We start from the raw sequence: 25,642 nt of genomic DNA, 5'->3' as shown, positions 1-25,642 counted from the left end.
TAATTTCATCCTCCACATTCCACCATACAAAATAATTATTTTTTGCTTTGTTTCTTTCTTTTTCTGTGATGTAGCTAAAAAGGATTCAAACTCAATTTTTGTTTTGCAACAGTGATGTTGTCAAATGATATAAAAAATGAACCTTGTAATGTGGTTAATTGTTCAGCTATATCACCTGGCCCAAACGATGCTTTGTAAATCACCTTGAAAATGAGAAACTAACTAAAATTCAGTTTAGGCACATGGTTTTGGCACATAGTTAAAACAGTGTTTATTCAACCTGTGCGTAACCAAGACAAAGATTTCTGGGTTATTTTTTGGTAAAGCTCAATTAGAGATGAAAGGGTTCAATTCTTACTCATTTCCTTACAGGTAAAGTGCAACAGATAAGCGACTTACTAACAAAGACTTATTGAGCAAAACTGAGTGTTTCACTTCCGTGGGAAACAATGCATTAACTATAACACCTCCAACATTTTATTTAGACGGTGTGATAGCAGAGCGCTCAGTCATATGAGTTCTGGTAAAACCAAATCATCGACCAGCGGGGAAACGCATGCAGCAGACCACTCTCTGGGCACAATCTTAAAACCTCAACATTATAGGGCTTTCAGTTCATTGTAGTGTTTTTCTAACTGAACTATACTGTGAGCTTAAACTGTCAAAATTTATCAAGTTTAAACTTATCTTCATAATCTAAAAATTCTTAATCATATATATAATATATATATATATATATATATATATATATATATATATATATATATATATATATATATATATATATATATATATATATATATTATACACATATATATACACGTATAGACATATATATATATACACACATCACACAATATCACATCATACAACCATGACCGTAGTTCTGTTTTTTAAAATTCGAGTGGGAGTAACTAAATCATTAAACTAAGCTTAGCCCAGCAGCTACTGATAAAAGAAGAATGACTGATATTCATGCAAACTTTCTCCTGCAATCAATTTGATCCCACAACATTGTAATGCACCGTTGCATTTCCTCATGGCTCCATCCAATACTGCAAACACATACTGCAGTTGTACCGCTGCAATGATAAGATGGGTTTTCAGATAGTCAAAGTCAAGAGCAGAGCAGAGACAAACCTTTGTTTCACATGGATGTCAAGTACGTTTACAGAAAATAGGAAGTCATATTTTAGGACGGGGCTCTCTGGGTGAACCAAAATAGGAATGGGTGCAAATGACATTTGCAAATACCAGAGGTACTGTACCATACAATGACATGTTTTTCTCCGCCTACAAAGGCTTGACTGCATCAATCATTGATGGCACAGATGCACTTTACTGTAAACAGTAGCAGAATAAATTTCATGCTCTGATCCTTTTGTCAAGGATTGATAGCGTTAGCAAAATGTGACCCGAGCAACAACAAAAAATAAACTTTTACGGAGAATTATACCCAAAACATAAGTAGAGACAGACAGGTGCTGTGACAAGTAGCAACAGCAGCCAGTATCTGTGTAGTGGCAATAGACACAACTGCACCAAGCACCTGTCCCGACCCACAGAGAGAAAGACCTCATGCAAAGTGGGGACCTTTCACCAAGTTTCTGACAGAGACATAACACAGTTCTTTGGCAATTCTACAACAGGAATAAAATTAAAAAATGCATTGTGATATTTAGAAACTTAAAATTATGATGAATGTTTGCTCCCATGTTAATTTAAGCAGTTAGCATTTTTGTTGTGCACCCAAATCTCTTAACAACTTTACAAGTATGCACATTTTACACAGTGGCAACTATGGAAACATTTGTAAAACAACTAAACATTGTCACAATGAGTCAAGAGAAAAGGAGCCAAATCCCTGTTGAATGAGAGGCACCTGCCGCTGAAGCTTGAATGGCAGTAGCTGCAGGGAAGGCTGAATGAGTAGAAGCTAGAGGAAGTCGCTCCAACCGACTATTGTAAAAATATCATGTCTGGATGCATTTTTCTATTGTGCAAAGGATTGGAGTAATACACTGTCAGTAAAGGAAGGTAATGATGATGGAGGCAAGCTAAGAAAGAGGGCTAGCATAGAAGTGTAGGGCTAAACGATGTGAGAATTAAACTGTTGGGGATGCAAATAATGATACTCGTTGTTATTGATTAATTTGCAGATTGTTAAGTCTTTTAAATGTCCAAAAAAGTAAAAATTTCCATTTTAATTTCTTGCTTTGTCTGACCAACATCCGTAAGACGATACAACGATATGAAATACAGAAAAGAAGAAGTAGAAAAATGACTAAACATTTAATCAGTGATTGGATTGATAGCTATTTTTCTGACAACCAACCAATTGATTAATCGACTAATTGTTTAAACTCTTTTACATGTGTTTGACATCATGATCAATATCAAATGTTGAGGAACTAACAATTTTAGTTTAGGATTTTTAAATCAGACCTACTTGTTAATGAAGTTGTCTTTTGTCAAGAGTGCTTAACACAAAGCCAACAGCCATAATGCCTTTCACAATCAATAAATCAGGTAGGCCCTATCTACAGATAAGATACGAGTCCAGTTAGGCTTTAAGAGATATACACCCATACTACAAATAGTATGAACAACATATACCATTTTTTGCAGTGTCCCACAGTGCAGTTGCATCACCCTGCAGCCTATAAGCCCACCACTTCCTGTGACCAGCTGGACCTATCGACGGTGGTCAGGATGCAATGACAGTTTAGCCCAGGAAGGCGATCAAACAGACTCTCACACAGAGGTCAAAACAGTATCCGGTTAGACCCACGGAGGAGGAGGGGGGTCTGAGGACACATTGATCAGCCCTTCTAGTGTAGCACTCTGCTCAGGGACTATGTTCAACATATAAGTTTCCTATCTGACCATAAACAGATTAATATACTGGCTATAGACAAAGCAGCTCCGTTAAAAACAAGAAGAAAACTAATTTCTCACAGAACAATTTACCAAACCTAATTAGCAAACCTTTTCTTCAGACCAAAGTCCCTCACTAGATGCTTCCGGCAGTCTGCCAGCTTTTTGTTTGTGTCTTGTGCAAATTTTAATAGCTAAAATTATAAGTCGATGGAAATTAATCTACTGAATATTAATCTACAACCATTTTGATAAATTGAAGGGAAAAAAAGTCAAATATTAACTGATTTCTGCTCCTCAACTATGAGGTTTTTGAGTTTTTCTTCATACATCTATGAGGAAGTCACCCTGGACTCTCGACAGGCGGTTGATAGTAATCGAGAAAAATAATTAGAAGATGATTTAAACTGTTAGCTGCAGCCCTACAAATGTCATATCCTGAGAAAATTTTCATTATTAATCTGCAAATTATCCTCTCGACTAATTGTTATGTCTGTGTCTGTGAAAACATCATAATTTCCCAGAGTCCAAGGTGAGGTCATCAAATTGTTTTGTCCAACCGACAAATGTTCAGTTTACAATGATATGAAACAGAGAAACTCAGAAAACACATTTAGGTTTGAGAAACTGGAGCAAGCAAAGACTGAAATTAACAATCATCAAAATAGTTGGTGGTTAATGGTTAGATGAATTCATGTAATCAACTCACTGTTTCAGTTCTAGTTTTTCACTCACAAAAATGAACCATTTTACAATGCAATCTGGTTGGTATTATAGCACTCTCTTCTTATAGACACTATCTTTTCAGACTAGGCAAAGGAAAAACATTTTCACACTTTATCCACTCAAAAAAACTGTCAAATGAAACCAAAGAATTACTGTGCGGGTTTTTGTCAACTCTGTCAGAAGCCAGAAAATGTCTCAGCTGTGCTGTGTAAAGCCAGAAGAGGAAGTAAGCGAGGCAAACAAGGAGGAAGTGCTGATTGTGTTCTGTTGATTTTGACTGAATATGGGCTGTCAGTGTTAATAATTAAGTCTCACTCACAGCAGAGTCCCTTTCATCCTCACTCTCTTCTACTGTGACCAACATCAAACTCTTTTCTCTCTACCATAATTACATAAGACATAAATACACGGCACCTCTTACTCACACAACTCAGCTTCTTGTTAAGTCAAGATCAAATTTAGCAGACTGTTCCTCGACAAAAAAACAAACCCCAGGCTTTTACTGCACCACTTCAACTTTAAGCTAAACAATCTGCGTAGGATATATATGACTGGGGGGCTGGATAAGTAGAGGGTCTGAATCTCTGGGGTAGACATTGTGGAGAAGTCTGTACGGCATCACAAAATAGCATGTCCACCCACGCTGCATTCAGGGCTCTCATGAAACGCTCGGATCCTTCATTCTGCCCTGAAAAAAAAGCTATTAAGCCATAGTGGAGTCCCGTTCATCGTCATTTAAGTCAATAGCTATCAAGCGCTGATGCTGATTGAAACCACAGAGATGGAAATAATAAGTGCCAGAGTTCTCATATTTTCTAATTAAGGCTGAACTGAAGAACACAGCGAAAGCAGTCGTCTATTATCAAACTATCCTTTCTGCGCTCAGGCAGTGAGATTATCTTTATCCTCACAGTCGACTTTTCAATCTGAGCCATGTGCTGAGCTCAGCTGCAGCCTAACCACATACTAGTCTCTCTAACAGCTCAACGTCATTGGTCGATTCTATAGCATTCTTAAGTGGGCTGATACTCATTGGTTAGTGTCACTGCCACTGCCTTCTGCACTCAAACAATAGAAGTCTTTGTGTGTCATGCCTGGCTACTGTGTGTGTGTTTCCCCTGCTTTAACCAGGAATTTCTTTCTGCGCAGCTACTTGGTGCAACAAAGTGATGATGTAAATGAATTTCACATAGAAAAAAATGACCTGGTATTGGCATGACACGGTAAACACAGGGGTGGTTGAGACAGAAGCTTCCTCTTCTTTCTGGTTGCCTTAGTGAGGATTTTTCCTGTCTGCAAGATTACCGTCATGGTAAGAGAGAAAGAAGAATCTCACTGAGGAACTGTGCAACAAGATGAGGATGTATCGCTTCGGACTGGCTCGATATAACGATTACCTAATATTCTCAGAACAAGAAGCAGCAGGTTAACGTGTTAACGTGTGAAGAGACTATCTTTGAACCAAATATTTCTGATTCAAGCCTGTGAGTTAGTCGGCATCTCGGAGTAATTTAGTGAAAGCAATGATATTTGTAGCATTTCAGAGCAAAAAATGATAACTTCATGTTTAAATTCATGAAAACTATGAAAGATAAGGCGCAAAATGATTTAAAGGAATCATTGTCACAATCTACTAATAAACTCCTCTCTTCAGGGTTACTTTTTTCCTCACTGTTCAGGTCAAACCTGAAAAACTCTTGCTTGCTTGCTTTATTTTAGTCTTGAGAAGAGCTGCAACTAACCATTATATTCATTATCGAATAATCCGTCAAATATTTATTGCGGCTAATCAAATAATCATTCAGTCTCTAGAATGACAAAGAAAAGCAGCAAATCTTTACATTTAAGATGCTGGGACCAGCAAACGTCTGACATTTTGTTAAATAATAACAAACATTCATTTATCCATCAAGGATGTGCGCTGTCCCTTTCAAAGACCACATGGCGGCTCAAACAACACACTCTCTTGTTCAGTATGATTGAAACTGAAAGAAAACTGCATTTTTCTGCAGCTAAATCAATGCAGCAGGCTCATAGTTCTGCAGCAGCACAGAAAACATCTATAGTACCAACAAGCCAGTGATACATAGAGCTGTCTAAACTGCTTTTGATCAGGTTTGTTGGGGGTGGTTTTGAACACCCTATTTAGATTAAAAAACAAGTATACTTGGCAGATATATGGACCCAATTTCAGGTCTTATTTGACTTGTAACGCGTCCTCTGAGGCGATGGTTTCTATCTAACCTTTTCCGCATCCACATGGTGCCATTGTCTGACAGACCAACAGCAGCCAGACATAACAACACGTGGACAGCACAAAGGCTTTTGAAAAATCTTTTATAAGTCATCTTTTTCCACTGCCAGCAAGAGAAGAACCCTTCTTAGGGGCAGATCTGAAGAAAACCCTTACTAGGGTAATATTTGATACTGGCTTAGATCTTGGATTAAAGGGAAACCTGGCAAAGACTTTCCTACCATTGCACCATTTACTGTCCATGAAGCCTATTACAACTAGGTTTGACAGCATTTGCCCAAAGCATGCATGAACCAAAAGACATCTGATACAAAGATCAGCTCCGTCAGCAGCTAGTTTGCACCTCGGAGCCTCCTCATTAACACGACGATAACTTTGTGCTTTTAAGCAGATCGATTTTGTCTTTAGGTCTTCAGTGGATCTTGTGTCTTCAAAAGAAACTCCTTTTCGCATTTGGCATTTTTCAAAACAAGAGCAACAAGAGGAATATCCCATTAATATCACATCTACAACTCCCTCTACACATAAAAACAGGACAGCTGCTGATATCTGATAAAAAACTGTACACTTGTGCATCTGTTTTCAGAGGAACAGAGGGAGATTACCGAACGTAAGAGAAAAGAATAGATAAGAGACGGAGGCACTGTATGATTTCAAAAAAGAAAGCACTGCAGTGAGACAGCTACATGAAGACGAAATGTTCAAGAAGATAGTAGAGATAGAGAAGCACAAAAACAAAGTGACAGGCAGGCAGGCAGCTGTAGATTAAGCGCCATTCTGACCACAGATGCTCACATGCTCAAACCACAACACCTCTCTGCTCTTGTTTTGATATATCTTGAGCTACAACCAACCCTGGGGGTTGGGTATGGGTGCAATTGTTCGCTCTGTGCTTGAACAGTCGCAATTATTCAGGAGGAATGAATGAATCTGAGGTTGTGATACAGCAGTTATCACGTGGACTTCACACCTCAAACGTACCCTGTTTCAGACAGGTTTATTAAGGAAAATCAACACAGTGGCTCAGGAACGGAGCCATTTTCACATGATTTACCTCTAGAATCATATTTCTCGCCTTCACTTACCTGGGTTGCGAGTTCTCCTCGTACATACGTTCCTTGCCCTCCTTGAACAAGCTGATGGTCTGCTTGGTCTTCTTGGTTAGGTTCTCCATGAAGACCCGGAAGTACTCATTGTCCCCCAGAGTCTCCATTTTGCCCTCGTAGCGAGACAAGATGGTGCGCAGGTGCTGGTAGGTGTCTGGCAGCAGGTCCAGGATGTAAGGGGGGCTGTTCTTCAGAGCCAATTTGGGGTTTTGGCACAGGCGCACCACCTGCAGACAGGGAGGATGTGAGGGGGAAGATAAGATACAGTTAAAGAGAAGAAGTGGGTGCAAGACAGAAGGTAGATGAGAGAAAGGCAAGGCAGAAAGAGGTTAAAGGAGAGTGAGCGAGAAAGAAAATCTGCCACTACGCATTTTCATTCTGTGCATCAGTGAGACATTATTTATAACATATAGACAGAGTCTTGCATAATATAGCTCGATTCTGTATTAGAGCACTTATCTTTAGTGCAGAAAATTGTCAGTGAGCCCAGACTGAACACATACAGAATGGAAAATGCCAACAAAGTCTAAGACTGAGAGAAAGGCCCTTAAAAGCCCTGACAGAGTCAATCTTGGGGCTTACGAGTATGGCACGTCTACACATTATATAATAAAATACACAGACTGATTTAAGCCTTTAGGTTATTTCACCACTTTCACACAACTTTGATCCACACAAAAAAAGACAAAAGGTTGAACAGGACAAAGGCAAACCTCCATTTCACAGTTTCTGTCTCATTGTGAACTTAATTATCTCCATTTCTTATTAATTTGCCCCACAGAGGCATTTTTGTACACATGCACAGCTTCTAACGTCCTTATGTGACTGCCATGTCAATAATCATGGGTCACCGCTGTCTCCACTTCTTCAGTATGTTTAGAGAAGCTGTTGATGTTTACACTTCCTCATTTCAATCTGCACATCCTTGAACACTTCTGCCTTATACATTCAAATTCTATTGATTTAACATTTTAGCATCATTGCCTTGCAAATTTGAACAGGTGATGCACTTACTGTGGTACTTTCACTACGGTACATGGACTGCAGTGAAACGTTACGAAACAAACCTTTACCAAAAGAAAGAACACAGATTTCAAGTTGAACGGAAAGAGAGGGCGAGTTTTGTAATGGGTGAACAGGGAGATAACCTATTAAATGGCTTTATAAAAGATGGAAATTTAGGGAATCAACTACATGCTTCCAAACATGCTCACCAGACTGTGTGAATGCATGCAACATCCTCAGTAATGTTCAACCTTTCCTCACCCATCTCACTGTACTGCTGCTCTGTGTCTGAGTCACCTCGTTGACCATTACAAAGACACTGGCGGACAGCCTAGAACACTCTGTATAGACGTGGTTGCTGCTGTCATATTTACCACTGCATTCAGGCTCTAACTGACTTGTGTGATCAGAGAGGCATAAAAACTACACTTGCATTCAAAAAAATTCAGGTTCTCATGTCCTGATTTGAACCTGTGCTGATGTAGAGCTGCGCTGTCAGCTTCAATGGTGACCGAACAATTGCACGTCAACAACAGGACATGGCTCGTTCTTTTTGTAGACCGGGCCAAATTATTGTCTACTAATCATGAGTAAGTGTTAGAAAGAAATACGGCAGGAATAGCATTACAAGAATGTCGGTTTGAGTTTCCTTGCTGCTTCTTTTTGGAAGCCATCAGTTTGTCGTGATGGGAAAATGAGACTTCAAAAGACTTTAGGGACAACTTATAATCAATCAGTTTATAATTGAAGCAGGTCTGGAACCACAAAGACTCATCAATTCTCATCAATAGTAAAAACAACAACAATCACATACTGACCATCAAAAAGGTTTGAATGTACACATATCTACATTTTGACCTACTAAATACAGATACTACAACTTTAAAAAGTCAAGCTTCATTAATATTGACATTTACTTTTCCAGTTACTTTAAATTTCTCGTCAACCAGCCACTGACTAGTAGTAAATTATTATCACAAGTACATATCAATATTCCCTTCTCTTACATATTTATCTTCAAAAAGAGACCTCTCATGTATCCACGGCCCAAATGAGCCGTGCTTCATTTCCTGAGAGTGTCGCATATTAGGAATATTTGATCTCACTTTGTAAATGGGCCACTTCATCGTCACTGTATCAAATGCCTCTCAAAAAGAATGAGGTCACACTTGACCAGTAGGATATTTTAAGCAGTACTGATTCCACAGCAACATGCAAAATGTTTTTAGCATGTGGGCCATCATTGGTGTCTGAACATTAAAAGGTCAGCTTCCTGCTGATACTGAGTGTAAATGGACCACAGGTGAAATATTTAGGTGCCACGACATCTTGTCCATATTTTTTACTTTGAACTTGTCATTTAAATGTTAAGACTCCTTTGTGTTTTAATCAAAGACCACCAGGGTACATAAAGCATTGTTGGGTTGGATACTACAAGATTTCACAATGTTGTTTTTAAGTACCAGGAAATCAAACTAATATAGAAGTCTTTATTAAGATTATTCATGTTACACTCAGCATTAAACTGAGCGGATAATACTGACAATGCCCCAATAATTTCATGTATTCAAATCAAACAGAGGTGCAACTGAAGGAGAAAAAAAGAGCTATTAAACACCTAGGAACAACTTCCGCTGTAGCACACTAGAAGGGTAGTACTTCTACATTTTTGTATCCTCTGTGTATTTCGGATAATTTGCTCGTGGTAATACCTGGGCGTAAGCCAATTCTTCATCTGTGCTGGGCTGCTGAACTGACAGTTAACATGCCTTCAGTATCATTACCAAAACTGTGCTCCTATTCCCTGAAACCTTCTCCAGGCTGCCAAACGAAGGTCTCTGCACACTGTATATGTTTGAGACCAGATATTGTAAGTCTGTTGTCAATGTTACACTACTAACGTTATCATTCACCATGCTAACACTTGTACACATAACTCAGCCAAATACACATGCATGCATGCATGCACATGTACAAGGCCACAACAACCGAGTGCTCTCATACGTCAATGTCAATCAAGGCTACTGGCCTGAAGTAAAATGTCGACTGCCTCCGAGCTAAACTGCATTCCACTCATCTTTGTCTCTCTTGTCTCGGTCTCAGTCTACACCTGAACTGTTCAAGTCATTTAAACTTTAACCAGATGGAAGGAAAGTTGGCTGTGGTTTATTTTTGTTAAACTTTAGCTGTAAACGGGTCATTTTTGTTCTCCCCGTTAACACACAGCTCAGAGATCATTCCTGGGAAACATATTTTGCCCTCAGTCTATCAAATTCAAGCAAAAAGGACTAACTGTCAATTCCCTCGCAGTTTGCAAATCCACAATATGGATGATGTTATGCAAGCGAGTCTGATGACAAACTATGGCGTGCAACTGAATTATCTATTTATCTTCCAGAAACTCCGTAACTGCATTAGACAGCCGAGTTGCGTTTGGTGTCTACACTCGAAACAGCCTCACTCAATCGATTAAAGCTGGACAGACACAGCAGTCATCACTGTCTTCCTACACTTGTTTAAGCATATTAAAAGGTATAAATGAATATCAGTGTTACATAAAAGGGCAGAAAATTAATCTTGTCCACCAGATGCTGGAACTGGTATGGCACATCATTAAACTCTAACTTTCATTATTTTAACTACAAAACAAAATAAAATACATTGAGATGTGTTGATTTCAATACACCTCACCCTCAGTGTCGAGGACGAGGTAAATAAGCAAACTGAGCATTGCCAATGATTCCAAGTGTGACTGGTGGTTTCCACAGAAAACGTTTGATTAATGAATAGCTAACAGCCATGCAAAACCTAATGATTGAACTTTTAATCCTTTTAAAAGTTTAAATGTGATGCACGTAGCTCAGCTAAGAACACACCTTTGTGCAGGGCATCACAAACTCAAGGATTCAATAATAAAAGGTTTGTTATGCTCAACACTTTAAGAACGGCTAATGTAGGCAACTCTGAGGAGGGAGATTAGCATCATGCTTCTGATAAAAATTTAACTTAGTCCACTGCGAGGGGGGGGGGTTTTCAGAGACACGGTTACAGTATATATGTTGGGCTGTGGTTTCCCTTTAGACAGCGCTGAACAATGTTTCCGCAGCTATTTTAAACAATCTGGTGGAGTAAAAATACTTTTGGTCTTATAGCCATATCAAAAGGTAAGATGCTCTTTTGTTTCTCACCTCACTGGTGCTGTCCCCTCAACTGTTTCACTGGGTCAGATGAATATGGTAAATTATTGTCGTACTGTAAACTGAAAAAGCTAACCTGACTGTGCAGGTGGTTTGAGCGGTTTCAGGTCAGCCGTCCAGCCATCGTGTATTGTACAGACAAAAACTGTGTTGAACATTTACTGAGAAGAAAAAGACGGACTTTGCAGTGTTACTTCTGTTTTCTTTGTTTATTTGTGTTAGATACAGTGCCTCCTCAAATGTGGAGAAAAATCCGGCCAGACAATCTACCACAGATTGCTAATGGAGCTAAACAAACTGGAATGTGGTTTCTTAATAATAGCTTTGTAAAAAGGACTCGGTCTCTTAACATCAGGGCTCTGAACTAAGGCCTCAAAGAGGAAGAGGAGACACAAAAGAGTGTCTTGTCTTCCTATTCACTCTAATATTGCTGTGTGAATCTCACAGGAAACTGGGGGTCAAACTGTTACAGACTTTTCCGAGAAGTGAAGCTGTGAAATGAGTCTCCCCTGTGAAAGAGCATAATTGGCCTAGTTAAATACACAATTCTGGTCTTTTTTCTGAATGCTTTGTTACAGTTTCCGGGGGCTGACAGACAGTTGACTGCAGATATTTGAGCAACAATGTACAGGAGAGACTCTTACTGTGCTAGCAGCCCGTTTACTTTTAGCACAATGCCATACATTCGCTAAATTAAACTCCTGAGTGGTGTCTTTTAACGCCCCATCCACCTTCTTTGTTAATGCTAATGTTTACAACACACCACAGTAGTTAAACGTGGCCAAACAAGCTAGATGCTCCTACTAGTTAGCAGAGAGAGGCACAGCACTAACAAGCAGATGTGTTAAAAGGAAACATTGCTCTGTTCGTGGGCTAACATTAATGTTAAAAGTCCGTCTTTTAAACTGGTGTGAGCCAGCCTGCCACATATGGTACAAGACAATACCGTTTAGGTAAGCAAATTAGCTATTGTTGGCTAACCACGGCTCTCCCCCCAGCTGACTAGCTAACTTAGCGTTTAGCGACGCCAGACCTGCAGCAGCCGAAGATTAGCTAGCTTATCGCTAGTTAGCTGCGGTTAGCTAGCAGCTGCCCTGGGCAACCAAGGCGCTGCTTATTACGTTAACGGCTCGTTAGCGTTGATCATTAGCTAGCTTACGAACCTTGTCCATCAGTTTCCAGCATTTCTCCACCGTCTTTTTGTCCACGGCCCCGGGCTGGTGATGGGAGTGGAGGTGGTGATGGTGTGGCTGGAAGGCATCCTTCATCATTCCGATGAGCCCCCCGCCTTTCTTCAGGTTCCCTGCCATGTTCGGGCTCGGCTAGGGTCGGCCAGAGCGGCAGACAGGCGAGGCAGGGCAGGGGTCAGGGGGACCGAACCGCCGCCTGGAGTAAGCTGGTCCGGGCGATGGTGATCCGGCACCCCCCGGCGAGGACAGCGCCCGAGTGGCGAATCCGAGCCAGGGTCCGACAGGGGGTAGAGGGAGGGAGGGATGACTATCGGATAAAGGCTCCCATCCGTAAAACTAACATCAGTTTGTCCGATAAATGTCCAGATTACGACTAAAACAAGCCCTCGGTCACTCACACTCCGTGCAAGCCGCTGTGTGCTGCAGCTAGCTGCGCTGCTCTCTTGTCTCTCTCTGCAGGGACCCACGCAGGCTAATTAGCAGAGCACCAGACCTGTCTCTGCTCGCCCTCAGCTGGAGGACAATGGCACCGTTTCTCTGCCCAGAAGCCTTGTGGACTGGAGTGTGTCCTCTCCTCTTTAACAACCCCCGATGTCGTTCCCCTTTTCTCAGTCAGCAGCGGCAGCAGCAGCGGCAGCTCTTTCTCGCCTGTGCTGTGTCTTGACGGGAAGTTCAGTGGCTGTGTGACAGAGTCAGCCCTCCTCTGCGGGGCTGTGAGGCTGACGACACAGAGGACTCACCGATGACTGGGGAGAGGAAGTGGCGCTTAAAAACTGCGAAAGCCTCACGCGCACACACGAGGACAGGGGCGAATAAATAAATGTGGGAATAAAACATTGCCCAGTATTTTTCTGTTTCCCCCCGTGACGTGTATGTGCGGCCCTTTCCTTTCCTTTCCTGTACGTCCCCTTCCGTTCACCCCCCTCCTCCTCCTCCTTTAAAAACCCAAACTCCACGCCTTCCCTGTGCGCGTTCACGAGTCATGAATGTAGTCGGGCGCGCGCCTCTCTCTCTCTCTCTCTCTCTGTACAGCATTCATAAAACGTTCAAGGGATGCTGAATGCAGCGCTGGCCTCGGTCACCCCTGACAACAAAGGACGCTTTGACATGTCCCACTAAAAAAGTAAGGATCCAATTACACGGCCTGTGTGCGAGAGCTTAAAAAGGCAAGGTTGCCCCGCAGTGAAGCTGTGATTGGCTGTCCTTAAAGTCAATCAGCTATCAATCAGGCCGGACAGTTCAGTGCCATGGCAACTCACTCAGCAACAAAGGCTCATCTCCTGTGTATAGTGAGTGTATGCCCAGTGAGTGTGTAGTCCTGCAGCCTAAAGACACCAAACATGCCTCCAAAGAAAAATAAAACAAAAAAGACCACAAAGAAGAATGCAGAGAAAAGTAACTTTTACTTATGAGATTAATTTTTTTGTGTGTGTGTGCTCCTCTGATGTTATATGTGTCTTATTTGTGTGTTATTGTCTTGTTGCAGGCGAAAATGAATTGGAAGCAAAGTATAGGCGCAGTGTTCTGGATATAGCCGTCCTACAGGATCGCATAGGTGAGTGCAATGTGGGCTATGTTTAGACATAACTATCAATGTATTAGTCACATACCATTTCATTGTATGTGGTGGATGTTGCACCCAAGGGCAAACCGATAAATAACACTCTAAATAAAGGTTTAAATCCACGCTCTATTATATCATACACTGTGCTCTGCTACAGTAATATCTGATCTGCCATGTTCTGGGGTCATTATTGATTAACTTTAACTTTAACTGATTATTTTTTTATAATTAATGGATGGATCAGTTAGTCTATTAAATGTCAATATATAAAACAAAGTGGAAAAAATTGGTTGTGATTTATTATAACACTAACATGCTCAGGTTGCTATCAACATGCCCTCACAACAATCTTACCAACAAAAAAAATGTGAGTACATTTACTCACTTTAGTCTTCAGCAGTAGTCTAATATGTACTACTGGTAATATTTCCCCCATGGAAATGTAGTGGATTACAGGTAGAACATAGATACAATTGTACATTTTTAGTTGACTTTACTTTAAAATAAGTCAGAAAATGGATTACCTCAGAATAACCACCTTACTTGTACTATTTTATCTACTTGTAATCCACTACATTTTAGAGATAATATATAGTACCTTTTGACAGCTATAGTTACTAGTTACTTTGCAGATTAAGGCTTTATATGCAAACATAAAGTATGACTATATGATCGACTACAACAACAAAAAGCTTCTTACACATACCTTGAGACAGTGGTAATAATACAGTAATGGAGTCCGGTCAAAAGAACCATGTTTCTGCATCATTAGTCCTTGGCTTAATTTTGTATACTTTTATTTGGGTGATATTTTGAGTGCTTTGAACGTATTTTTACATGGTTGTGGATTCACTTTCACTGGAAGTGAGACTAGCACCAGCTGTGCCACCAACAGCAGTAATTACAGCTTACGTGTTAAAGTGTAATTGGATACTTAAGCATGTTTTACTCATCAGGCTTTAGCTTACTTAAATGAAAAAATGTTAACAGAACTGTTACATTAGTACTTTTACAAAGGGTTATTGCATGTACCCATGCATGTGTTTGTGTGTTCACCACAGCCTTACAGTGTGAGTCTGTCATAAAGGTCCAGTCTGATAGAGTTGACCTGAGGAGACACGTGAGAGACATGGAGCAGAAGCTGCAGCACACGAGACAAGACCATAGGGACGTCAACTCTGGTACGGTACAGACGGGGCATGAATCAACAATTAGTCTCTCTGTTAATAACCTGAGATAAATCGTGGAGCCCTCTGGGAGTGAGGACAAGGGGCGTGTTTGCCAAGGTTAGGGTAATTTTTGAGGAACAAAAAGTCTAATTAGCTGGGTGCCTAAGCTGATTGCTGCATTAACCTTACAAACTGAATCAGCAATGAAGCCTAAGTCTGACACAAATGTCATTCTAGACCTCAGTCGCCAGTACAAAACCATGCAGACAGAGCTGACCAGCAAGGTGAAGAGGCTGGAGACGGAGGCCAGCCAGATGAAGGAGGAGCTTGGTAAGAATACATATAATTTTCTAAACTTAAATGAATAAATACAGAGGCAGTTAGCTCCCAGAGTGAAAATGATGGCCTGCCAGTAAGCATTTATCTGTCTAGGCCTGTGTCAGGAGGAACTGAGGAGAGAGAAAAGAGAGCGTGAGCAGGTGGAGCGGGAGAAGGACGCCACCATATCTGACCTCCAACACAAGTTGGACAACATGGAGACGGACTGCGAGAAGGTCCTGCACGTGAGTCGCAACACATGAAACCAAATTAAAGCTAATACAAACTGATTTAAAGGCATAATGCGTAACATTTCTGCATTAAAATATCTAAATGGAACTGAGCTTTGTTGTATATTTTGTTGAGCTGTGTAGTTATATTATCCCGAATGTTTCCAACAATATTCTAACCCAGAGAAATCTATAAGTTTACTCGAGGTAATGATTATTTAGTCACTACCTCGTCCCTTAACATTTCTACCTGATTCCTGCAGAAAGATTTTTAATTAATGGTGGTTGTTTAACAATGAAGAGTGCAACTCCCATGATCCAATGCTACTGATGAAGCAGCCACTAACAGGCCTCTTTAGGCTTGACCAGACATCTTTGAGGCCCCATGCACTGTAAACCAATTAGCCAATTAGGATGGACTTCTTGTACCCGTTAAATGTCAGCATTGGCTCCATTTCTCTTCCACTTTTCTACGCTGACTTCATGTGGTTTGGTATTTCCTCCTGTATGTGCTCCAAGATCAGCCTTGCGTGTACTTGATCTCTGGTTTTCTCAGCAGAAATGATGGGCAGGGAGTGGCACTTCTTTATGATGGTCAGGTCAGGTCTAAAAAGAGAAGTGCACTGAGCCACTGGACGAGGCAGCACACTGTATAAGGGTTCAGTCACACACGCGCAAATTTAGGCATATGACCATCGCCTGCCGAAGCGAAACTCCCATTAAAGTTCATCAAGGTTGAACTCCACTCAAAGCGAGAGATGCAAATTTGCTCACATGCTTCTGTAATTTCATGCATGTTTGACTCTATCCCAACAGGCCAGGCTCGTGACTTGAGCACCCTCGATTGCAGTACACTGAGAAGATGAGTTGGTCCAAAATGGCAGACCAGTCTGAGACCAGTTACATGATGGAAAAGGTCCAGTATGTAGGATTTAGGAGCAGAAATGGAATATAATACTTGTGTTTTCATTTGTGTATAACCACCTGAAACTAAGAAGAATGACCCTTTTATATTTACAGCGGATTATCTTCCATGTTGCACTACCATGTTTCTACAGTAGCCCGGAACGGACAAACAAAACACTGGCTCTAGAGAGGGCCTTTTTTGTATTTTTAGCGGCCGCTGTAGAGGAGGGTAAGACAAGGGTTCTTCATTTGGTTGCAATCCCTCGCTGCTAGATGCCACAAAGTCCTACACACTGGACCTGTTAACGCCACTGTGTAGCCCCTTTTTCCACCATATAAACTGAACTTGAACTGGTTGCATTCAAGTTTCTTGGAAGCTTGGTGCCACCTAGGGATATGATATTAAGTGGAACCATTGTCGTGCCATTAACGGAGGGCAATGCACAAAGCAAAATGGACTGCAGAATAGGGCATGCCCACTTCAGGTCAAGAGAACCATCTTTTCAGGTTCTGAACCAATTTATTCTTGCTGGAAATGCTCCAAATGGTTGAATGTTAGATGCATGAACTGGAATGAACTGGTGAACTGGTTCCATGCTGGTGATTGAGGTGCATGTGTAATTTTGTTTTATAACCGTAACAACTCAAATTATTGTAACGGCAGGACTTTTTGCTGCTGAGATAATGTGCCAGTTCTGTCAGTGTCTTTTTTTTAAATACTAATTTACATACAGGGGCTTTAAAGGCACAACAGGGGGTCATCAGGTTTTTGCTCTTAAGCTCCTTTAGAAGACAAAGCCTGTGTTAAACACAAAGATTACTATGTATTGCAACTGATGCAGCGCTGTAATCAGCTTTCCTACTTATGCTCTGCTTCACACATGAAAGAGAATCTTTTTTTTTTTACAAGATGGGTCTTAGTGAACATTCATTGTACTCACCACCATAACAGATAGCACTACAAAAGATTCAGCCTCCACCCAACATTCAGAAGCAGGTATTTAAAAGTTGAAACATGGTGACCATTAAAAGTTATTACTTTTCTTCTTTTTTTTGTTACTTTTTTATTACTTTGATTTATGAGGACTTTTGCCTTTACAGGGCTACAGAACATCAATCTGCAGGTCAACATGGATGCACACCACTACCACTGTTATATTTACAGTGAGATGTGAGACGTTATCTAACCAGCACAGCTGAGAAATGAGAAGTCATACAGATCTGTTATTGGATTTAAAGGTTCTGTGTGAGAGATTAAGTGGCATCTAGTGGTGTGTTTCCAAGTTGCAACCAACTGAACACTCCTTGTCTCACCGTCCTCAAGGTGGCCTTTAAAAACATAAAAAAGGCCCTCTCTGGTGCAAATGTTCGGTTTGTCTGTTCTGGGCTACTGCAGAGACATTGCGGTGCAACATGATGCACTCTGTGGATGTGAACCTGCTGGTATAAAAGGCTCATTCTAAGGTGTCGGAAACACAAGAATGAAAACATAATTATGACTCTTATACAAGCATTTCTGCCCTAAATCCTACACACTGGAGCTTTAAGAATCAGATGTCCTTGGTCATACTGGACCTTGTTGTAGAGCTGTTTCATGTTTACAATATCCACAGTAATGATAAACAATGTAATGCTAACCTATAGGTGCAGTATTTTGCTTTGAAGGTTGTAAAATAGCATAATTTTTAATGGGGTCAGTATCTTATTGGATGAGCACAGACTGGTTTTCAGTGCACAGATCTTCAAAGATAAGTGGTCAAGCCTGGAGCCCTGTCAGAGGGCTTAGCCTGTGATTACAGAGCTAAGACTTTAATATGTAATTATCATTATTTTCCTCTTTCCCAGTATGACAAAGAATCTAATCATGCCTCTTCTCATCAGCTTGATCTTGAACCTCATCACAGTTAAAGGTGGTTAAGGGGAAGAGAGCGATATCAGGTTAGACAACTGGGTGATTTAAAGGGGGAAAAAAAATCCTGCTTGCATCTCATTTTCACTTCCGCAGGAGACTCTAGACAGCCTGACTGTCCAGCTGTCTTTGGCTCGACGGGGCTGGGAGGACAAGAGCACAACCCTTCACCAGAATTACAAGGAAGTGCTCTCTGAATTCGGCCTGAATGCACTGGACATCTAAAAGAGGGGATCCTTACAAAGCAGCTGCTCTTCTCAGTGAGACACATTTGTTTAAGGTTGCATCTACAACTCCCTTCTATTGGATCAGACTATCGCATGATTTAGTATGACTAACATGTGGATGGATGTTATTAGATAATATTTTACCATTAGAGTACGAAGTTATACTGTACGTACATGCATGTGTTCAGCAGTTCACCATGCAGTGTCTGTAATGTTGTGTAATGCCCACTAGATGTAGCAAATGACTGTTTATGGTCAGGGAGGGGATGCCTGAATATATAGTGTGTATTCTGTATTTTACATGTGAAAATACATGTTATACTTTGTTATTTTTGTGACAAGATATTTCCCAAGTCAAATAAAAGTATATGAGGAAAACACTAACATGGTATGAAATGGTAATATTGCATTAAAAACCATGACAGAAAAATGTTGCATTAAATGTGACACTTTCCATTAATTTCTTAATTAACTTTTCATTTCTTATAATTACATTAGAAGGAAAATTTTCATGTAATTAAAATACTTAAAGACACTTTTTTAAGCAAAATAGTCTCTTGGGTGTGGGTGAGAGTACATAAAGTCTGTAATGATCTTACAACAGGTATGTGTGTACGCAAAAATGGAAATGTAGATGCAATTTTCAGGCTGTGCTTTATGCTGCGTCAGTGGACCAGAGGCCAAATATGGTTACAGGCAAGAAAGCGTGAGATGAAACTGGCCACATGAACCACAGGGACTTCACTGCTGAGCTGTAATACTTCTAGACTGCAGTGTTTTCATTCAACCCACGACTCTGACTAGACAGAAATCATGAGAAATGAAAGTCTAAAAAGTAAACAAAAAGAAATGTTCAATATGAGGTAGACTAACAATAGAGAATAACAGGAAAACGGCAAAATAACAGTTAATGATGCAGGAAATATGATTTAGCTGTCCGGCATCGATAAAAACCCGACGTCCCCCTGCGGGGAGCCAGATAAACAGATTTTACTTCCAAGGCTGTCATTTGTGTGCCTTTTTCATGGCCCAGTGCAATTTTTTTAGCCTCTCATCTGTAGGGTAATGAATCATTTACTCGGGGATTAAGATAATTCTGTGCTCTAACGACCAATTAACACAGGAACTCAAGAGGCCTTTATCTGAAAACCAATATTTTCTCCTCAAACCACAAGGAGCTGCTGCCTTCAGAGAGTATGTGTTTCTGTTTGTTTTGGTTTTAATGGGGTCGACTGCCATCATCCCAGGGCTCAAAATGAGATGAGCACAGTGCACCTGTTAGTGGGGAAAAACTAATGTTTTATTGGCCTTACGCCTTATAGTAACACTCACCTTATGGAAATGTAGTTGTACAATGCTCTATAGCAGCCAGTGTATACTGCTTATATAGCAATGTCAGAACACTCCATGAGAAGTAAATGTACAGAAGTATTATCAGCCAAATATATTTTATATTTCTTCTAAAAGTGGCAGGAAAATGGCCCCTGTAAGTGATATATTATCATGTAATACATTATTAGACTGTTAATATGGATGCTTCAGTGTCTATGTAGCATCGTACTGTTGTAGCTGGTTGAGGTGAAGCTACTTTTAACTACTAATATACAGTATGTGCAGGTATTGTAGCTCTGTGGTTTCTAATTTAGGGGTCTGCCCCTCGAGAGGGTCACAAGAGAGGAAAGACAGGAAAAACTAAAATTGGAATATTTCTGGGCCTATTTAAATGAAACCATCTAAAATCACCTCTTTGGAGGGGGAATGCCTATTTCGTGGAACATAGAACAAAAACACAAAGTGCTACTCACCCATCTAGATTGTTTTGGTGTGAGTTGTCAAGTTTTGGCCATGGACATGTCGGCCTTCTCTCAACTATAATGGAACTATGACACTCGGCTTGTGGTGCTCGAAGCATTAAAGAAAAAGCTCAACAGCAATGTGTCTTTCCAAAAATCATGACCAGGTTACACAAGATAATCCACAGATTTAATTGTGAGAAGTTTCATGTAGGAACTATTTTCTTTACATATCACTGCACAGAGGAAAGCGTGCATCTACCAGGACCAGAGGCTAGCTAAGTAAGCTAACCAAGCTATTTAACGTCACAGCTCAGCTGAGGAGGATGCCATTAATGTTTACATACTGTGCAGTAAAGGGCATGAGCCTCTTGTCCACGAGTAAAAACAATCTAGATGAATAAATAGTGCTACAGGTAAGAGGAAAATATTGTATTTCTGATTTTAAACTAGACAAGCTTATCCCTTTTAATCAATTAAATCTCATATAAGATATTGAGTCATGTGAATGTATGTTTTAAATCCATTTGAATCACTTTATTTCTCTTTTAACAGACAGTGACAAACAAGGGTAGGTGTTTTTAATTAAATGATGTCACCTCCATTGCTTTATATAAATTGCTAAATTCGCTTTTATTGTTTTAAATGTACCGTAATATTAATATTTATTGTTTTTATATGTGTTGTTACCAGGGCGTCATTGCAAAAGAGAGCTGTTTACATAAAGGTTTAACATTTTTGGGTGAATTGTCCCTTTAAGCTTTTACTCTGCAATTTATATGCTTGTCATATGTGTTTATGCAATATATGAGGCTGAAAGTGACTAATAACTACAGTTTTCAAATATATTTAATGGAGTTAAAATCACAAGGTTTCCCTCTGACATACAGTCGAAGTATAAAGTAGCATGAAATGGTTCTTGACACAAATGAGTACTCATTGCTGGGAGTATATACCCAGAGCGTATATACGCCTTTCTTCTACAGGTTTACCATAATTGCACAACTGGCAGGCAGTAAAATAAATAAATCATTGTTTTGTTCAAGGTGCACATGATTAATGAAGTGTATCTAATTTGAACCTTGCTAATGTTTGGCTGTTGTCATTGATGCATTCGCTCAAAGATAAATGACGCTCTCTGAAAAAGTGCAGTCATTATGGAAAGTGACTGATGTGTACCTTCAATCCAAGTTCAACAACGACTTTTACCGACATTCAAGACAACTGAGTTTTGTAACTGTTTTATCTTCATCTGAAGAACATGTGGGTCTGTTATGCATTACCCAGTGACTGATTTATATTTCCAAAATAAAAGCATCATTTTTCCTGATAAAGCAATGAGTGCTGGCCGCTGCGCTTCCACTGGAATTTGACTCAGCTGTCTGTTGCTCAACTTACTGGTAATGATGCAACGAGACAGCCCACAGCTGATGAATCAAGATGCCCACACTGTGATTTCCCATGGAGGCATGAGACAGAGCTCACAAATGCAGCCACACATGCACACACACTCAGTTTAAGCCCACCCACCCGCCCACGCGCACACTCAACTAGCTAATCAATGTTTCCCCATCTGTGGGCCATCGATCATGGCAGGAATGAATAGTGAGGGAACGAAACACAAAGTAAATGAAGCTCCATTTTATTTCTCTGAAAGACAAACAATGCCAAGATGTTTTGGTCAATATGTTCAACAACAACTGTCAGCGAACAAAAGGCTGCCTTGACAGCATCTCACCTTGGAGAGAATTCTTTGCACTCTGAATACCTTTTCTCTGAGCACACAACAACAACGACAACAACAAGCCTTTTTATGCAATTAATTGCCAGCAAATCAATGGGAAAGCTCTCACTTAAAAATGTGCAACAGTCTCACTTCGAATCAGGTAGTTTTCACTGATAGTCTGGTACGTGTTTTAATTGGTATTCTCAGATCCAGTGCTCATTAGTGGCTGTTAGGGGGTGGAGGTATACATTGCACACTCTTAGCCTTGGGAAAGCTGCTGTCAGGGAAGAGAAAGCAATTGTTTGGGAAAGTGGTGCAATGATGGTAGTAGAACTGGAATTAATCGATTTAACAATTGCTGTTAGAAAAGCAGTTATATACCCAAAATATTCTGAACATCATCTCTAGACATCCCAGTTTAAAGAGTTTGGCTTCCTAAAACCCGACACAGAGCATGTGAGGCTAGAAAAATAGGAACTTAAAGGAGACCTGTAATGCTTTTTCATTTTTTCCCCCTTTCCTTCAGTGTGTTATATACTGTAGGTTCTTGTGCATGTCACAGGTCTTGACAGTTTCTCTCTTCCACAGAAAACACTGCTCCTGAAGTGCCTGAAAAGCCTCATCAGTAGTCCCACCTTCAATTATGTGACTTACTGACATCATACCATGTCACACATTTACATAATTTATGACTAAAGACACAGGAGGGTTTTTCCCCTTTCCTTCAATGTTTTGTAGGTTCTTGTGCATTTAGAAGTTCTTGAAGGTTAAAAAGGTCCGCACCAGCAGAAGCTCCTCTCTCCCACAAAAAACACTGATCCTGAAACGCCTCGTCAGTAGTCTCACCTTTATTTCCGTGACTTTATGACATCACACTGCATCACAATGTCAAAGAATTTGCATGATTTAGCAGTTAGTTTGGCATTTAAAACTTAATTTTAGCACAGCTGCTCTGCTGTTGTTAGCAGCGTTGACTCAGGAGGGGGTGGGCCTTAAAGAGACAGGAGCTAAAACAGCGTTTCAGACAGAGGGGGAATACATTGCTGCAGCACTGGACAGTATGAGAAAACTGATGCGAGAATAAAAGCATGTAAACCTATTCTAGCAGTAACCCAAAATAAAATTATGAACCTGAAAATGAGCATGATATGTCTCCTTTAATGGTTTGGCTTCCTAGATTCAGACACATAGCTTGTGAGGCAAAAAAGAGGATTTCATGTGAGCAAAATGCTGGAAATTTTTTTTTTTATTTACACAGAAGTGGAAGTGTTTGTTCAAGTATATGGGATGTGAGCAGGGAAATCGGTATTGCTGTGTCCTACAACTAGGTAAGCATGAGGAGTGAAGCAAATATTCACACACCTCTGCAGGCACTCATTGCTCATCATGGGCTCCATAAATCCAACAGCAGCTAGGCAGTGGTGGGTAAAGGATGCACTGAATTTATGGACCTGGAGCACCAGAGGCAGAAGGAGAGGCATGAGCACTATGAAATAAATTTGACACAGCAGTGACATACAGGTGGCATTGAGTGTATGAGCGCGTGTGCCAATCCCGTGAGAGTTATGTGGGTGTGTGTGCTGCGGATGTGCACTGTGACATGCAGGTTGGTGACAAAACATGTCATCTCTGACACTGCAGTGGAACGATGGAGAGACAGGCACTCGGAGAGGACAGAGAGGCAGTCTGAATTAAACCGTAAATCAGATCCAGGGTGTTGTTTGTGTGGCGTTCACTCGCTACCCTGAGGAGAGAAGAAATATCTACTGAAAATCACAGTGATAGATGGACTAGGGGTGAGTGAATGCGAGTATAGCACATGAGTGAGTTGTTAAACTCATTAGCCTCCGTTAAGACTTCCCACCCGCGCCAATTCTCAGCTGTTCGACTGATTCACAAGTGTGCAGACGTTAATTCAGTTACGGGAGAGAGGCGGGAGGTAGATGCATCAGCTCCTTCTGGTTCACTCAACAATCCTAATGTTTACTCAGCTAGAAACCCATACATCCTCCTCTCTGCGTGCACATATGTCACAACAAAACAGGTGCACACTGCCTGAAAATTTCCCCCTAGTTGAACAATAAAAACTTGGAAAACAAAGTGCACTCAGACGCTATTCAGCCTGACAGATCTGAACTGCTCAGAAGGTCAAATACATCAGAATAAAGAAGAGACAAAAGCAGAACCCCGCGGGACCGGAGGTTTGTTTTAAGAAATGTATTTATAATGGAATAAAAATGTCAACATAGGAAAATAAAGCATATAAAATATAGCAGCCAAACCCTGCCATCTCTCTCAGTGGTCTCCCAGCGAAGGTCGCCCAGTGTTTCAGTGGGATTTGTTTTAATTCTTACTCTACTGCTCCTCGTGCCTCCAAGGTAATTGGCAATCTCATTCCAACTACGCTTGATTTAGCACCCCTGTAAATGTTTTGAGTGTTTAAGAAGTTTGCATCGGGTGCAGCGAGAGCCTTCTTGCTCTTGTGGGTTTCTTAGTGACATTCAGCAAATGGATAGAAACTTCTTTTATAAAACTGGTAATGAAATGTGGGTGTTTTTTTTCTTTGTTTTTTTGCTCGGCAATGTTGCCTTTAACAAGTTATTATATAAAGAAATATAGAAACTGACTGGAGTTGTTTTTTTTCACCATGATGCTCACAATCTGTGTCCATATGTGTTTCTAAATGGCATAATGTGTCCATATACAAACATTATACACTTGTAGGTCTGTTTCTCTCTGATCTATAAACACAATCAACTTCAAGTTACTGTTGCAACACTTTGGACCATTACTGGGGAACCCTGTTGATCATACTGTATTTACACACCATCTGTAGCACAACAATACTTCATTATTTGAGGATTAGGAGCAGTGGCACTACTGACGCCTCGGCACATGATAACATAAAGCCTTTTGTGACTCCCATACATTTCTGCGGGGTGCAGAATCAAACAGATTGCATGCTGTTTCAAACACCAGCTTGTTCTTGTGGGAGTTCAGACTCACTGCAGACCTGAGTCGAAATGCCATCTGAAGTCCTCAAACACACTTTTGCAGCGACCGACTGAACTGACATTAAAAAAACCCTCAAATAGAAACTCTACTCGTTATTTGTGATTCGAGTCAGCCAAATGTTCAGAGCCGTCCGTTCACTGAAAACTCTGTATTAGTACAGTTGTGCTAATACTGCAGTCCACTCCAGGTCTGTCAGTGCTCAATCCACCACAGCATCACATGTTCATCAGCCTCTGAAACAGCAAACCAATCATGGGCAGTCATGCAATAACAGGTGCTTCAAAAAATATAGAGGCAGTCTGGGTGAACTCATACGTGGGAGATGTAACTGTGCAGATGAAATTATAAAACAAATGACAGGGAGGGTTCAACAATAACAGTGTGACGTGTGTGAGATGAGATGACAGTAACAGGGAAACACAGTGAATGA

General features: G+C 40.6%; 2 protein-coding genes across 3 annotated transcripts in view; one reads left to right on the top strand and one right to left on the bottom strand.

Annotated features, from left to right (window-relative positions):
- Positions 1 to 13,228, bottom strand: part of cbl (Cbl proto-oncogene, E3 ubiquitin protein ligase) — a 41,743-nt gene extending 28,515 nt beyond the window's left edge. For both annotated transcript variants that reach the window (XM_073491555.1, XM_073491564.1), the window contains exons 1-2: positions 12,329 to 13,228; positions 6,943 to 7,190 (exon numbers count right to left, since the gene is read on the bottom strand). In XM_073491555.1, the coding sequence (XP_073347656.1) occupies positions 6,943 to 7,190; positions 12,329 to 12,475 (395 nt within the window). In that variant the 5' untranslated portion in view covers positions 12,476 to 13,228. The remainder of the gene's footprint in view (positions 1 to 6,942; positions 7,191 to 12,328) is intronic.
- drc12 (dynein regulatory complex subunit 12 homolog) lies at positions 12,574 to 18,676 on the top strand. Its single transcript, XM_073494926.1, has 6 exons — positions 12,574 to 12,685; positions 13,842 to 13,910; positions 14,981 to 15,100; positions 15,326 to 15,418; positions 15,521 to 15,651; positions 18,548 to 18,676. The coding sequence occupies exons 1-6, from the start codon at positions 12,574 to 12,576 to the stop codon at positions 18,674 to 18,676; spliced, it is 654 nt and encodes a 217-aa protein (XP_073351027.1).
- Positions 18,677 to 25,642: the final 6,966 nt, after the last annotated feature.

The sequence above is a fragment of the Pagrus major genome, chromosome 2, assembly GCF_040436345.1.
Source record: "Pagrus major chromosome 2, Pma_NU_1.0".
Classification (NCBI taxonomy): Eukaryota; Metazoa; Chordata; class Actinopteri; order Spariformes; family Sparidae; genus Pagrus; species Pagrus major.
Note: the sequence above shows the minus strand (reverse complement) of the source record. Positions and strands in the feature narration are given on the sequence as shown.

Coding starts and splice junctions, on each gene's coding strand:
- drc12 (XM_073494926.1), top strand. CDS start 12,574: ATGGTGATCCGGCACCCCCCGGCGAGGACAGCGCCCGAGTGGCGAATC. Junction 15,101..15,325: donor CCATAGGGACGTCAACTCTG/GTACGGTACAGA, acceptor ATGTCATTCTAG/ACCTCAGTCGCCAGTACAAA. Junction 15,652..18,547: donor ACTGCGAGAAGGTCCTGCAC/GTGAGTCGCAAC, acceptor TCACTTCCGCAG/GAGACTCTAGACAGCCTGAC.